The sequence below is a fragment of the Astyanax mexicanus genome, chromosome 19 (genome assembly GCF_023375975.1).
Source record: "Astyanax mexicanus isolate ESR-SI-001 chromosome 19, AstMex3_surface, whole genome shotgun sequence".
Taxonomy (NCBI): domain Eukaryota; kingdom Metazoa; phylum Chordata; class Actinopteri; order Characiformes; family Acestrorhamphidae; genus Astyanax; species Astyanax mexicanus.
Window position 1 is genome coordinate 5,569,565 of NC_064426.1, and position 16,003 is coordinate 5,585,567.

The 16,003-nt window shown below is 37.0% G+C and overlaps 1 protein-coding gene across 1 annotated transcript in view; it reads right to left on the bottom strand.

The window, feature by feature from the left end:
- The window catches only part of mettl22 (methyltransferase 22, Kin17 lysine), a 28,671-nt gene continuing 12,668 nt past the window's right edge, over positions 1–16,003 (bottom strand). The window contains exons 6-11 of the mRNA XM_049467924.1: positions 8,302–8,373; positions 6,791–6,847; positions 6,575–6,655; positions 5,063–5,165; positions 3,731–3,899; positions 1–999 (exon numbers count right to left, since the gene is read on the bottom strand). Coding sequence (XP_049323881.1) covers positions 967–999; positions 3,731–3,899; positions 5,063–5,165; positions 6,575–6,655; positions 6,791–6,847; positions 8,302–8,373 — 515 coding nt within the window. The 3' untranslated portion in view covers positions 1–966. The remainder of the gene's footprint in view (positions 1,000–3,730; positions 3,900–5,062; positions 5,166–6,574; positions 6,656–6,790; positions 6,848–8,301; positions 8,374–16,003) is intronic.

The following is a 16,003-nucleotide window of genomic DNA, read 5'->3' on the forward strand; positions in this document are numbered from 1 at the left end:
TCACTTTCAAGCCTGTTTATTTCACAAATTCTATTAAAATTCTGTTTGGTGAGAAGAGGCTAAAAATATTCACACATTATAAAAGCGCAACCTTGCTTTTTTTGCAACTAAGTCTTCCTCACATATTTATGAATTTATTTTTAACAGTCTGCAATTAGGATGGTCTATTCTTTAGTATTTTTATATCAAATGATTACTGCACCCTCTAGTGTCTATAAAGAGAAACATCCACAGCCCACTTACAACCACACACACACACACACACACACACACACACACACACACACACACACACACACACACACATACACATAAATAAAAAGAAAATAATTTAATCAGTTGATTAATTAAAAATCACACTCATTTTAAATAAATACCTCTGTGTTTTCTTTACAACATTTGGAAATGCCAGAACATTCTGCAATGAATGGACCAATAGAAATGGTTCTGAATGAATACAAATAAAGTTTCTTACATTAACTGATATTAAATTAGGCATGTTGTTTTTCCCTTTTCCTAAAAAAATCCCATTTTAGAGATACAAGGTTCTGTTAAACAGCAACATTCTGGAATCAAATCACAATCTGAAATAAAACCAACCAACACATTCTTCATATACCCAGTGCTCTCATTATTAAAACTAATAACACGGCTTATAAAAGCATTTTCCTATTAAAAAAGATTCATTTATGTAGAAAAGGTTCTGTTAACCAATCACAAGCCCTATATACTGAATTAAAAGCACCAGAACATACAACTGACCATTATAGTATACTTAAAAAACCTAAATCTGTTCACATTAAGGATTTTCCTCTCTATGTCTAGACCTTTACAGCTGTTATAGAGCAGCTACATGCGGCTGAATGTCAGCTTTAGGGTTTTTCTCCTGAGAGCTGTAGTCTGGGATTCTGCAATCCTTTCAGAAAAAAGCTCTTGACTGAGTGAGGAGGCCAAGAGGGATTCGGATTAAAGGGATGAGGCAGACACCTTCCAAAGCTCCTGCAAAGACCAAACAGAGAATCATATAGAATACTGAATTATACAAGAACAGGTGCATCTCAAAAAATAAGCATTTATTTATTTTATTGTTGATAATTACGATTTTCAGTCAATAAAACCCAAAAGTCTGTATCTTAAAAAAATTGAATATTATATAAGACCAACTGGTACTTTGGCAGTTTGGGCAGTGTGCCAAATCCTGCTGGAAAATGAAATCTGCGTCTCCATCCAACACCAGCAGATTATATGTCTCTCCAAACCATCACTGATCATCAGTACATTTTACATTTCATTTGTAAATTAAGGGAGCAGAGTCTGGAGGAAGAGTGGAGAGACACACAGTCCAAACTGTTTGAGGTCTAGTGTGAAGTTTCCACCAATCAGTGATGGTTTGGAGAGACATGTCTGTCATCTGCTGGTGTTGATCCACTGTGTTTAATTATCAAGTCCAAAGTCAGTGCAGTTTTGTTTTTTTTTTGTTTTTTTTTGCCTAAAGTACCAATTGGATTTATATAATATTTAAATTTTCTGAGACACTGATTTTTGTGTTTTTTATTGGTTGTAAGCCATAATCATCCACAATAAAAGAAATAAGCGCTTAAAATAGATCACTCTGTGTTTAATACATCTATATAATATATGAGTTTCACATTTTGATCTGAATTACTGAACTAAAGTAACTTTTCAATTCAAGCACAAGTATATATCAACAAAAATGCAAAAATGTGAGAAAACTAAAGCTCAATAAAAAGACAACAGCTCCCCCTAAAGGTGGCACCAGTATGTCTAAGAAAGAAGAATAATCAGTAAATCAGTGAAGTTTTATAAAGATCTCCATTTCAATACTATTCTCTAGACTAGAAAGTGAGTTTAGAACTGAATATCTCTTCTGGGGTGTAATGTAACTTCACTGTCTCTTTATTTAGCCCTTTAATATAATCTAAAAATGACGTTTTTTATATGTTGTCCTATGCACAGTGTGTGGTCTGATACATACAGTGTTATCCCGCTGGGAAGTAGCAGCAGGGCATTTCAGCAGAGAAATGTTAAACATATTCACAGTCAATAATTCTGTTAATAAAAGCATATTTCATTTTGTTTTATTATTATTTTTTTATATTTCGAGACTGGTTAGCAGACAGTTGGTTTAGAGAGACATTAATCACAATTGGATTATTTTGTAACAATACTTTGTTTAGATTACAGTTTGGTTAGCTGAGATTATCCTGGATATTTAGTGGTTTATTCTGGATTATTCTGTAGAGTTTAGTCCTGAATAGAGGGCAGTTGGAAAAGGAAAAGGACCATAGGATTTATGTAGAGATTAACCATTTAGGCTTGTTATTGAAACAATTGTTAGAATTATGATTGGAGTATTCAGAATATTAATAAAGCAGTGTTTAGGTTTAGTAAAATGGTACTTTGAACCATGGGATAATTCTGACAAGCTTTTATTTTGTCGTAAATTAATGTTTGGTTAAGGAAACAGTTGGTAGATGTATGATGGTATTATTCTGGAGATTATTAAATCAGTTAATTAGGTTGGTTAGCAGTACATAATTATTCTGGAGATTAATAAAAGCAGTGTTTAGGCAGGGTTATCAGGACAGCTGGTGTAAATGAAATAGTGTTTTAATTTGTAGTATTTGTATGGCTGGTACATAGAACAGTTGGTATAATATGATATAATTATTCTGGATTAACTAGATTATGTTTGGGTCTGGTTAGTAGAACAATTTGCATAAAGTTTGGGATTATTTTGAATATTAATAAGGACATTGCATTGCATTGTTTTGTAGGACACATGAACCTTTATTTAGGGTTTGGTTAGAGGGTAATTTGTATAAAACTGTGTGGTGATTTGGAAGATTTATCAGGTCTGGTTAGCACAACATTGTAATAGTGCATCTCAAAAAATTAGAATATCATTGAAAAGTTACTTTATTTCAGTAATTCAGAGTGATTTATTTGAACTGTTTTTTACTTTTATTGTTGGTACTTTTGGCTACAGTGTGGGCGGTGTGCCAAGTCCTGCTGAAAAATGAAATCTGCATCCCCATAAAAGTTGAAGCATGAAGTGCTGTAAGATTTTGCGGGAAAACAAAACTGCACTGATTTTAGGCTTAATAATAAAACACAGTGGATCAACACCAGCAGATGACAGACATGTCTCTCCAAACCATCACTGATTGGTGGAAACTTCACACTAGACCTCAAGCAGTTTGGACTGTGTGTCTCTCCACTCTTCCTCCAGACTCTGATCCCTTGATTTACAAATGAAATGTAAAATTTACTGATGATCAGTGAACTTTTATGGAGATGCGGATTTCATTTTCCAGCATGAATTTTCTGGAGATACTGACTTTTGGGTTTTCATTGGCTGTAATCATCAACAATAAAAGAATTAAACGCTTAAAATAGATCACTCTGTGTGTAATACATCTATATAATATATGAGTTTCACATTTTGAACTGAATAACTAAAATAAAAGTAAAATAAACTTTTCAAAGATATTCTAATTGTTTTGAGATGCATCTGTATGTGATTATTTGGAAGATTTATTAGGTCTGGTTGACAGGACATTGTATGTTATGTTTTCTGTTGGGGTGTGAGTCTAAAACATGAGTTTTAGAACAGTAAATGATCTATTGTCTATTTATTTCTGTTGTGAATGCATTATGTATTCATACTGAATATAGAAATCAAATTTGGACATGAGGATAAACGCACCAGCTGGTCGACTCGCTCATACTGGAGGAACTGGGGGAAGGAGCAGGACACTGGAGACACAGTAAACTTCATCCTCCCATCACTCATTTCTCCCAGCTGCTTCAGACAGTGCCGGAAGTGATCGTACGCCTCACAGCTCGTATCCATGTGGCGAATAGTGAAGTTCAGTCTGCAGGGGGCATCACACACACACATATAAACACATATACACATATATATATATATAGATAGATAGGAAACAATACAACAAATTACGCTGGAGAAAAGAGTCTGGAGCTGCTATTGTTGTTGTTTTTCTCATTTTGATATACCTATAAAATTACATTTATGCCTATATATAATATAACTATATATCTATGCTTTGTAACCTTTAGTTAGTGTTAAACATGATAATGTAGAGAAAAAATAAATATTATAGACATAAGAAAAATAAAATACACTTCCAGCCACACACTACACCCCCATGTTTTCTACTTAAAATAAACATAAATGGCACAAAATCCAGTATACAAAATTTTGCAGTAATCTCCCACAGCCTTTAAGTAAAATAACAAATGAACTACAATCTGAAAAAAAATTGTATTTAAAAAAAAATATATATATTTAAAAAAAAAGTATATTGTAAAAAAAAAAAAATAATAATAAAAAAAATAAATTAAAAAATCATATATCAACTCAGGTATACAAGTATATACCAGTATTTTAACTGACACAACTAATATAAATATAATTGCATTTTACACTTCTCACATTCATTCTTTTATTTACATTAAAATATCCACTATAAAAACTTGCGTCTTAAAAAGAGCAAGTGTGATTAATTAAGCAATATTGCATGATATGGAGTGCTATAACAGCAGTGCCAATATTACACATTATAGCACAAACCTCGAGTGTATTATTGCGATTATACCACTGTTCCATTATTGCTCTTTATTAAAATATTTTGTGCTAGAAAGGACGAGAAAATAGGATCTGTTTGGTTATAAACACTCCATGAGTTAAAATAGTTCCATTGCTGCTCGGTTTGTAGCTGCACTGTTTGGCTTGTAAGCGCTGCATCGTTGCTAGGTTACCTGTATATGGCGGAGTAATACAGTAATACATGAAGAGCTTCGGTTACAGTGCATTACCGGCTGATAACGGCACTCATAGAACGCCTCTCAGCCAATCACATTGCAGGGTCGGAAAATAACTGTGGTATAATCGCAGTTATTCACAGAATTTTGTTGTATTCATCTGAGTACATTTTTAAATCGATTGACACTACAAAAGACACAAAATACGTAATGCAGCCATGGTTATACAGACAGTTAACTAACGTTTTTTTACCGTTTCTCTATGCTGAAGTAGGCGGTGCTCGGCTTCCGCAGGTTGCTGGTGATTCGGTACAGAGTTCGGAGGAGCGCATCAGTGAGGTCATCATCATAACACACTGGAAGAGAAGAGCAGAAGTGTTTTGATCAATCTTGATCAATCTAACAAGGGAAAATCTCCACATACAGAACAAAACATGATGGACAATATAGAAATCTGCAAATATTCATGTCCATATATTGTACAATACATGGATAATGTACGTATTGTGACAGACCTATTATATAGTAATATAATAGTAATTCATAGTAATGTGGAAAAGACCTAAGCATATTGTAGTGTTGTAAACAAGCAAATTAAACAATATTAAAAACCAGATAAACAAATCCCTGACATAGTACTGGGTGGTATACCGGTATATCTGGTATAGTGAAGGAAAAATTAAAACTGGTAGGGGCGCTACAGAGCGCAGTGTAGAACAGGAATGCCCAAAAAGCGGATAAAGCTCACTATCTAATACTAATTCACCGAGGTAATAGTAGCTGAGCTCTGAGGAGTCTAATGCTCCATCCTGCTTTGAGAGAAATGAGAACAGCACTTTGGCTTAGGAGCTCCTGCTGCTGTTCCTCAATGTAATCAATTTTTTTATCTGAGTAAAATAGAAAAACAACAGTAATGGAATTACAGAGTTTCTCGTCCCCGAAACATGCCCAGAGCACAAGAGATTAAACTCTGGATACGAGGTCAAAATAAACTTTAAGAGCAGTAACTATACCCCTTTTAAATATATTAATGCTGTAGCTTGAAGGATAATTTTAATGCACACTGAAACTAATTGATTTGTTAACTGGAGAAAAAGGGAACTGTGGCTGATTTTATTACTGTAATGCCTCTAATAGCTTCAATAATAGCATATTGTAAATTGATATTAAACTTGTGTCTTATAGAGCAATAGAGCTTTTAAGAAAAATATCTTTTGACTATTTAAACATATTTAAAATATTTAATTTTGTAAAGGAAGCTGTGTTTAAGTTGTTGGCGTATCCCTTTTAAGGTCTATTGTTTACCATCTTCAGCTGTTTTTTGGCTAATGAAGTCTGATTTCTCATATATTGGGTAAATTTGTGGGACAAAATAAATCCAATAGCAATTAAAGCCTTAATTTAAAGCCTTAGTGTTTTATATTATATGTACTACTAAAAGTAGAGCAAGTCAAAAACCTGTATAAAAGTCCAGTCATGCAAAATAAATAAATAAATAAAATAAAATAAAATATTACATAAAGTACATAAGTACATAAAACTCCACACGTGTTCATTCATAGTTTTGATGCCTTCAGTGAGAATCTACAATGTAAACAGTCATAAAAATAAAGAAAATGCATTAAATGAGAAGGTGTGTCCACACTTTTGGCCTGTACTGTACATTTTTGGTACCACCCAGCACTACCCTGACTGTTCCTGTAAACAGTGAGTTCGATCTAAAGTAACACCAAAATAAAAGTCCTAATTCCTGATCTCTGATTACCGTCTGCTGCCATCACGACCGTGGTGTTGTCGTGCAGGTCGGCCACCTCCTCCTCGCTCCAGCTGAACTCTGCGTCGGAGTCTGGGGAGGAACAGTCATCACAGTGTTTAACAGCTAATCATCAGCCTGACATTTAACTGCCTGCTCAACTGTACAGATCATATTCAATAGAAAGGCTTCAGCGCAGCACGCCAGCGTCCAGCCGTGTCCTCCTACCTGTGAGGAAATCATCAGCCGTCCAGTCCAGCTGCCGCACCTTCACACCTCGCTCACCTGGAGATCGGAGGCAGGGAGGAACAGGAGACAGAGCAGAACAAAAAAAAAGAAGGAGGAGGGCTGGTAAACGTGTGGAAAATTCGTTTAGCATAGAAATATGTCATTTGAATAATGAATAATTACCAGACACCCACACATGCACCCAGACACACAGACAGGGGTGGGACAGTATATCGGTATCACAATATATTGTACCATTTTGACTGTATCCTAGTACTTGCATTAAAGGTTTATTTCATTTTTTTTTTTCACTTCCTAAGACTTAACCCCCAATTTGACTAAATCAAGTTACTGCTTCATTACTCCACATGGTGGCGCTATAATCAAATAAATAGGGTTAATAAACCTGCCATTAAAAATATTGGTTGTGAAATTCTGTTCAACTGAAATCAATAAATCCACAATTCCTCTTATTCCTGATTAATTAGGAGTATTTTATTCTCTTCAGTAACACAGATGCTGTGAAGTATCATAGAGAATTGTCTAGTTCAGGGGTGTCCAAACTTTTTTTGTTGGGGGCCAGAGGGAGAAATATATTTGAAGTCACGGGCCACAGACTCTGTAATAAAACAAATAATGAAATATACCACTTTAAATAATACTTTTTCCCTGATTATTTCATTTACACAACATTTTTCTTGACTTACTATCTTTATCTGTGACAGTGTTGTGTAAACTAAGATTTTTCAAATTGATGTTGAATTTCATGATGCCTCTTAATATTAAACTCATTAATTATGGCAACTTTTAGACTCTTTGGCCCGTTTTTCTGCGCTAGAAATGCGCATCCTCTCCGCTTTTAGGCTCTTTGCTCTGTTTTTCTGCGCTAGAAATGCGCACCCTCTCTGCTTTTAGACTCTTTGCTCTGTTTTTCTGCGCTAGAACTGCGCACCCTCTCTGCTTTTAGACTCTTTGCTCTGTTTTTCAGCACTAGAAATGCACACTCTCTCCGCTTTTAGACTCTTTGCTCTGTTTTTCTGCGCTAGAATTGCGCATTCTCTCCGCTTTTAGACTCTTTGGCCCGTTTTTCTGCACTAGAAATGCGCACTCTCTCCGCTTTTAGACTTTTTGGCCCGTTTTTCTGCGCTAGAAATGCACACCCTCTCCGCTTTTAGACTCTTTGGCCCGTTTCTGACACCTAGCGTTCAAACTTTGAATCTCACATTATAAAATCCTGCTTAACAGCGGGCCAACTTTCATTCTATTACTAAAATACCTCGAGGGCCGCTCCAAAAAAGGAAACGGGCCGCAAATGGCCCGCGGGCCGTAGTTTGGACACCCCTGCTCTAGTTATATATCGAGTTTCGTGATATCATTGTTATCGTGGGAACCGTACCGTTATAACATTGTATTGTGACATTCACTGTGATTCCCACTCCCTGCATACACACACACACACACACACACACACACACACACACACTCAGTCTGAAGGTACAGATAGCAACTACCTGCAGATTGTATATAATGGCTGTTCAAAGACACATTTCTCTGACACATGTTGAGCAGGTCTTCACCAACATCTGCAAAACAATGACACAAATTATGAAGAATATATTTATTAAAAAAATAAAAATATCACATAACTGAACTGTTTTATTTTTTTGTAGGAAACTTTGTTGGATTGATGGACAGGTTTACATCAATTCTGGATTAGCATTACAGAGCAACAGGACATTTATGATCAGAAATGCAGCAGAATTAACATAATGCATAATGATATTTTATTGCAGTAAATTAGTCAGCGAAGAGGAGCCAATTTATGAATCATGATGTCATGAAATCATACTCATAATTTAATAATTAAAATATGATTTAATACAGCAGTAAAAGCAGTGGATTTATATGACATATTAAGAAACGTATGGTTATAATAATAAATAATAATAAAACTATTTGTTTTTAATAAGCTTGACTTGAACTTCGCAAAATCTTGACCCAGACTCACGGAGACTCAACACTTGACTTGACACAAATCAGATTTTTTGCTCAATGTGGCTCAGATCTGATTTTTTTTCCACGGCTGTGTGAACGTGCCAAATCAGATTTTTTTCAAATCAGATTTGAGTCACTTTCATATGTGGTCCTAAATCAGATACTCATCTGATCCATGGACTTATTGCGTCTTTTTGCTTTTACGCATTAGCATTAGTGCTACGTGCTTCTCTCTCATACCCACACACATCTCTTGGTGCAGCTGTGCAGCTATAGCTGCAAAAAAAACAGCAAAAGCAAACCACCTGCCCTTTTTTTTTCACCTCCTGGACCTGAGCATGAACTTCAGACCAACTGTTTACTGTTTCTCCACTCCAGCTAAAGATGCTCCACATATGAGCTGCTAACAAACTCCTCCATTTCCCTTTATAAAGCTACGAGTCTCTCGTCCCTCTAATATGAGATTTTTTGTCGTTGGTGAAGAAGGAGACTGTGTTTATACAGGTATCAATGTGCAGCATGTGAGGCGTTATTAGGAACAGATTCGTTCACATTACACACAGATACAGATTCACTTACATTTGTGAATGTGAACCTTCCAATATAGCCAAATCTGATGTAAGCTAAAAAATCTGATTTGAGCAATGTGGCTTATAATGTGAACGTAGCCTTAGGGAGTCACAGATACTAAAGGCAAATATATGTGACAACTTTAACTTTCAGAGACTTAAAGATTTGAGATTGAGACTCTAAAACCGAGACTTAAGGCTCAACTTAACCTTGCAGAGACTCTAGACCTGACTCGACTTGTACACCAGACTTTCCACAGACTCAAGACTTTCATGAAGAAACTTAGAAATATCTGTTAAAATAACCTAGCTTCACCTTAACAGTCTGTTCTTCTAAAGTGATAAACACAATAACAGAAAATCACTCTCTATATTAACCAAGTCAAATCTAAACATCTCTTCCAATCAGACGTTATAAGTATAAAAAATATATAGTATAAGTAATTTTCTGCCAGTATAACCCCAATATGACAAAAAATCCATTAGGGCGCATGGGGCAACATCTAAAATACAGTCTTACATAATCTAATATACATGGGACTCATATTAATGGGTCGGCTCAAATAATAAACGTAATGACACCAATTATTGAAAATGGATGGCACTCTCCTGAAAACAGGACAAACTAATTAGGTCCTTATTCCGCAAGACAGCTTACGCAGCTTACGCAACACCTCCTGTACATAAAAACAAACTAATAAGTGCCACATACAAAAAAAAAGTACATAATTACAGTTTATTTATCCTAAGTCTGTACAGGGGACTGACTCACAGAGCTTCAAAATACCACTGTGAGAAAGATGGGTTCATCCAGCACATGAGAAGAGCACTGGAGCTCAATTAAATGTAATTAACACCCTGAGATTAGACTTCAAAAATACTGTCCTTCTGTTTCTCTGCCTAATTATTTATCCTCCTTTCACCCAGTGCTTCCAATGGACAGGACCCCACCGGAGAAAACACCACAGAGCAGCTATTATCCATAGCCCACACTGCAAGATAAACTAAAATCTTATAGGAGACACATTATACGAGACTCTTTTTACGTTAGAACAGCTCGATGTTCTATACAAAATAATATGTTCACCAAGTTCCTTGCACAAAATGTCACATCACTCTCATATAAAGAGATCTCATCAGCTCCAATCTCGCCAGTTTCAGTCTCATTCTGAATGAGCCTTTTGCGGATTTGTCACTTTTATGCAAATAAGCTTTTAATGGCCATGCCATGTATACTCTTCTTCAGCTTGTGCTAAATGGAAAAAACATGAAGAACCTAGTTCATACTTAATTTGAAAGTATGTACATTTCCTCATTTGCTGACTCGCCATAGATCCCTCTCTCAGACAAAGTCTGCTGGCAAACCTGATGTGAAATGTCTGAGGTTCTCAAACAAACTAGTGTGTTAGTGTTAGTAAAATGTGTTTTTTTTTTACAGTTTAGAAAGGTAAGCAGGTCAGAAGATGTGTAGGTCAGTAGGTCGATCTCTGGGTCAGTAGATAGATAGGTAGCTAGGTGGGTCATAGGTAAGTAGGTCAAAAGATATGTAAGTATGTTGGTTGGTCAGTAGGTAGGTAGATAGATAGGTGGAAAGGTAGGGTAGGTTGGTCAGAAGGTGAGCAGGTGGGTACAAACAGCTCTGAAAAAAAAATAAGAGACCACTTAAAAATGATGAGTTTATTTGATTTTACCAAATTAAAAACCTCTTGAATATAATCAAGAGGAAGATGGATGATCACAAGCCATCAAACCACCAAACTGAACTGCTTGAGTTTTTGCACCAGGAGTAAAGCAGCATAAAGTTATCCAAAAGCAGTGTGTAAGACTGGTGGAGGAGAACATGATGCCAAGATGCATGAAAACTGTAATTAAAAACCAGGGTTATTCCACCAAATAATGATTTCTGAACTCTTAAAACTTTGGATGAATATGAACTTGTTTTCTTTGCATTAATTAAGGTCTGAAAGCTCGGCATCTTTTTTGTTATTTCAGCCATTTCTCGTTTTTTGCAAATAAATGCTCTAAATGACAATATTTTTATAAGGTATTTGGGAGAAATGTTGTTCGTAGTTTATAGAAAAGTAGCTTATAAAACAACAATGTTCATTTTACTCAAACGTATACCTATAAATAGCAAAATCAGAGAAACTGATTCAGAAACTGAAGTGGTTTCTTAATTTTAGGCAGGTAGGTGGGTAGTGTTACCTAAATTTCTGTCATTTAAATAATACATAAATTTAACATTGATAACAACAATTATATGAGATGTAAGATGGGTTTACAAGCAGTGAAAACAGCTATTTTTCTGACCAACAAACAAATGAAATCAAAAGGCAGCTCTTCAAAATGAACCATCTAAGCAGAAAAGTCTGAAATGAACGCTTTCTAAACCCATCAATAACCCATCACAGAGCCCAGAAAGCTCTTGTCCTTTTAAAAAAGATGCAGGGGTGAGGGGGAGTGAAGCGGGGTGATAAAACGAGCCGAGGCCTATCAGCCGAGTGATCAGCTTGAAGTGCAGCCTCTTGGTAATGGTGGTAATGACAATCGCGACATCACCCACTCTAGCAAACCAGCAATCAGCAGGTCTCCTGGATTTTCCCCTTGAGCTAACTCCCTCCAATCTCCAATCAATGCCTTCTACCCCTTCTGACAGACAGCTGCATTAAGATAAGTCTTCTAGCAGAGAAAGCGCCACGAAACAAAAAGCACTCGTCTATACGCTAACGTCAGAAGGTTATATTCGGCTAAGTCTGAGGAGGGATCAACACTGACGTAGAATGAAATAACGTCAGCACTGGCAGATAACTTTTATTTTATTTCTTAAAATAAAAGAATAAAATTGTTACCTAGTGCTGCTACTATTAAAGCAACATTCAGGCCGAATTAGAAATCACGGATACAAAGCAGCGCTGAGATCTGGACATCAAGAAAACTCTCTTAGAAACTACTCTTTCACCAGGGGTGTCCAAACTACAGCCCGCGGGCCATTTGCGGCCCGTTTCCTTTTTTGGAGCGGCCCGCAAGGTATTTTAGAAATAGAATGAAAGTTGGCCCGCTGTTAAGCAGGTTTTTATAATGTGAGATTCAAAGTTTGAACGCTAGGTGTCAGAAACGGGCCAAAGAGTCTAAAAGCGGAGAGAGTGCGCTTTTCTAGTGCAGAAAATCGGGGCAAAAGAGTCTAAAAGCGGAGAGAGTGCGCATTTCTAGCGCAGAAAAACAGGCCATAGAGTCTAAAAGCGGAGAGGGTGTGCATTTTTAGAGCAGAATAACGGGCCAAAGAGTCTAAAAGCGGAGAGAGTGCGCATTTCCAGAGCAGAAAATCGGGACAAAAGAGTCTAAAAGCAGAGAGGGTGCACATTTCTAACGCAGAAAAACGGGCCAAAGAGTCTAAAAGCGGAGAGAGTGCGCATTTCTAGCGCAGAAAAACAGGGCAAAAGAGTCTAAAAGCGGAGAGGGTGTGCATTTTTAGAGCAGAATAACGGGCCAAAGAGTCTAAAAGCGGAGAGAGTGCGCATTTCTAGCGCAGAAAATCGGGGCAAAAGAGTCTAAAAGCGGAGAGGGTGTGCATTTCCAGAGCAGAAAATCGGGACAAAAGAGTCTAAAAGCAGAGAGGGTACGCATTTCTAACGCAGAAAAACAGGGCAAATAATCTAAAAGCGGAGAGAGTGTGCATTTCTAACGCAGAAAAACAGGCTAAAGAGTCTAAAAGCGGAGAGAGTGCGCATTTCTAGCGCAGAAAAACAGAGCAAAGAGTCTAAAAGCGGAGAGAGTGCGCATTTCTAGCGCAGAAAAACGGGGCAAAGAGTCTAAAAGTTTAATATTAAGAGACATCATGAAATTAAACATCAATTTGAAAAATCTTAGTTTACACAACACTGTCAAAGATAAAGATAATAAGTCAAGTAAAATGGTGTGTAAATGAAATAATCAGGAAAAATGTATTATTTAAAGTGGTATATTTCATTATTTGTTTTATTACAGAGTCTGTGGCCCGTGACTTCAAATATATTTCTCCTTCTGGCCCCCAACAAAAAAAGTTTGGGCACCCCTGTCTTACACAATTACAAATGTGGTCTGATTAGATACTATAAAAAGGCTCTCCAAGGCTATTTTGGGTAGTGTCCCTCCTGGTGAGAGATCACTCACGGCTAGACATATCTCTAGAATGCACTCAAAGATATTTTGCCCAGTTGAAAGGCTTTGAGATGGGGCACATCATCAAAGGAATAAGATGTATTAGGATGGTTGTTTTCTTGCTACAGTCTGGATCCGTATAATCTATAGTGATGAATCAAAGTTCTGCTTCAGATCCAAATGCCAGTCAGGTTCGAGCACTGAGGCTAAAGGAGAATGCTTCAGTCCTGCATTTAGCTGTAGAGCAGCATACTCCTCCAACTGCTGGTGTTACGATCTGGAGAGCCATCACTCACAATGATCGGTCACCCCAATAGTGATACAACAGTTTAGCAATATGTGCAGGACATCCTGTGTAATAAAAATAATAAAAATAAAATTATTTATCAAATGGTTAATTTTGTGTTGTGTTCAGATAGCACTGGTCTGGTTGGATAAAATTGTTCTTTTTTTGATTTGGTGCCGAGTGTTCCATTAAGCTAAACGCTGCCACAATGATCAGAAAATCGCTGGTTCGAATCCTGGGCATGCAGCTTGCCATCAGCTGCCGGAGCCCTGAGAGGGCACAATTAGCCTTGCTCTCTCTGGGTGGGTACAGTAGATGGCACTCTTTCCCATCTCGACACTTCAAGGGTGATGAGGATCAGTACAAGGCTGCATCTGTGAGCTGATGTATCAGAACCGAGTCGCTACCTTTCCTCTAAATGCGCTGTGATGCTACTCGGTAATGCTGCATCAGCAGCAGTTCGGAAAGAGGCGGAGTCTGACTTCACATGTGTCGGAGGAGGCGTGTGCTAGTCTTCACCCTCCTTGTGTTGTGGCATCACTAATGATGGGGATATAGAGCCGGCCTAGCTAAATTGTGTCGAAAATTGGGAGAAAATCTGAAATAACAAATCATCGCTAACTATTACAATATATTGCAATGCACTGAATTGTAACCCCTATATTGCATATTATTTTATTATATTGTGTATTATATGAAAAATTTCATATTTAAGTCATATTAAAAAAAAAAACAAAAAAAAAAAGAGGAAATCTTTTTTTTTTTTCTTTTTTTTATATTATCTTGAAATCAACCACCTCACACATCTGTCACAATGGTCAAGCTCACACACAGATGCACACACACGCGCAAATACACATAGTCCACACTGGCCTAACACCTGGAAGTGGCATTGCGTAGATGTGTCTGCCTGTTTGTGTGATGTGCTAGACTGTTTCAGAGAAAGTGCCTCCAAGATAATGGCTGCGGACACTGCCATCCCACTCTCACCCCTATCCCCCCACCCCTATCCCCCCACTCCCATCCCCTGTCAATAGTCGTAGGTCCAAAATTATGAGGCAATCTTCTCTGCAAGAGCTGCTCAGAGACCTAATAAAGCCTCAACCAGAGAGAGACTCAGACAGACAAAAACACATGTGCTGCCTTTACAACACAACTACAATACACCTGAACACTCTGCACAGCAGACAGAGGAGGAACTCAATTTTAATGCAGGCAGATGTGCTGTAAGCTGACTGGAGCAGCCTCAGGATTTTAAAGCTTTAACTTAAAGAGAAGATACAAATCAACAGGACAGACAATCGAGGGCTGTACAGCTTAAATACAATCAGAAGATGAAGAGAGTATCTTTAATGCAATGTCTTCCACTGTGTTCTATAGAAAGAAAAGGCCACATTAAAACTGAGACAATACTTTATGTATAGCTGTTACAGCTTTCTGTAGTTGGCAAAATCCAATAAAACGATACTTGTAGCACAATCGTTGTAGCAGTTTTGTTTTCCCACAAAATCTTACAGCACTTCATGCTTCCCTCTGCTACTGAAAACAAAGCAGGACTTTGCACACTGTTCACACTGCTAAAAGTACCAATTGGTCTTATATAATATTTAAATTGAAATCTGAGACACTGATTTTTAGGTTTTCATTGGCTGAAAATTACTACCTTATTCTCTACCTATACGGAGCTGCACAACAGACAGACTCAGAAGATCCTTTGTTCCGAGAGCCATCAGACTCTTTAACTCCTCTCATCGGGGACAAAATGCTGCTGCTGACTGCGTTTAATCCAGTCACACCACATGGACATTATTCAACCACTTAATTATTTACACTAACACTTTCCCAACCTCACTTACATTTAAGTACACTTTACTCATGATTGGGTATTCACATTCACAATCTCTTTTTAGAACTATATTTGTTACAGACGCATATTTATATTATTTTTCTATGTCACATCAGTCACTTTCATAATCAATGTCATTGCACATCGCAATTTGCTGTTAATTATTTAATTATTTAATGACCATTAGCAACATCTACTGCACTGCTTCGTTTACACGTATATCTTTAACTAAATGTTCTTCGGGAAAAATAAAGTCTCTATCTCTCTATCTCCATACCTACCTACCTACCTCCCTACCTACCTACCTACCTACCTATCTAAACAGCCTATCGGTTAACCTGCTACACTATACTATAAGCTCATTCTCTTATATCTCAAAC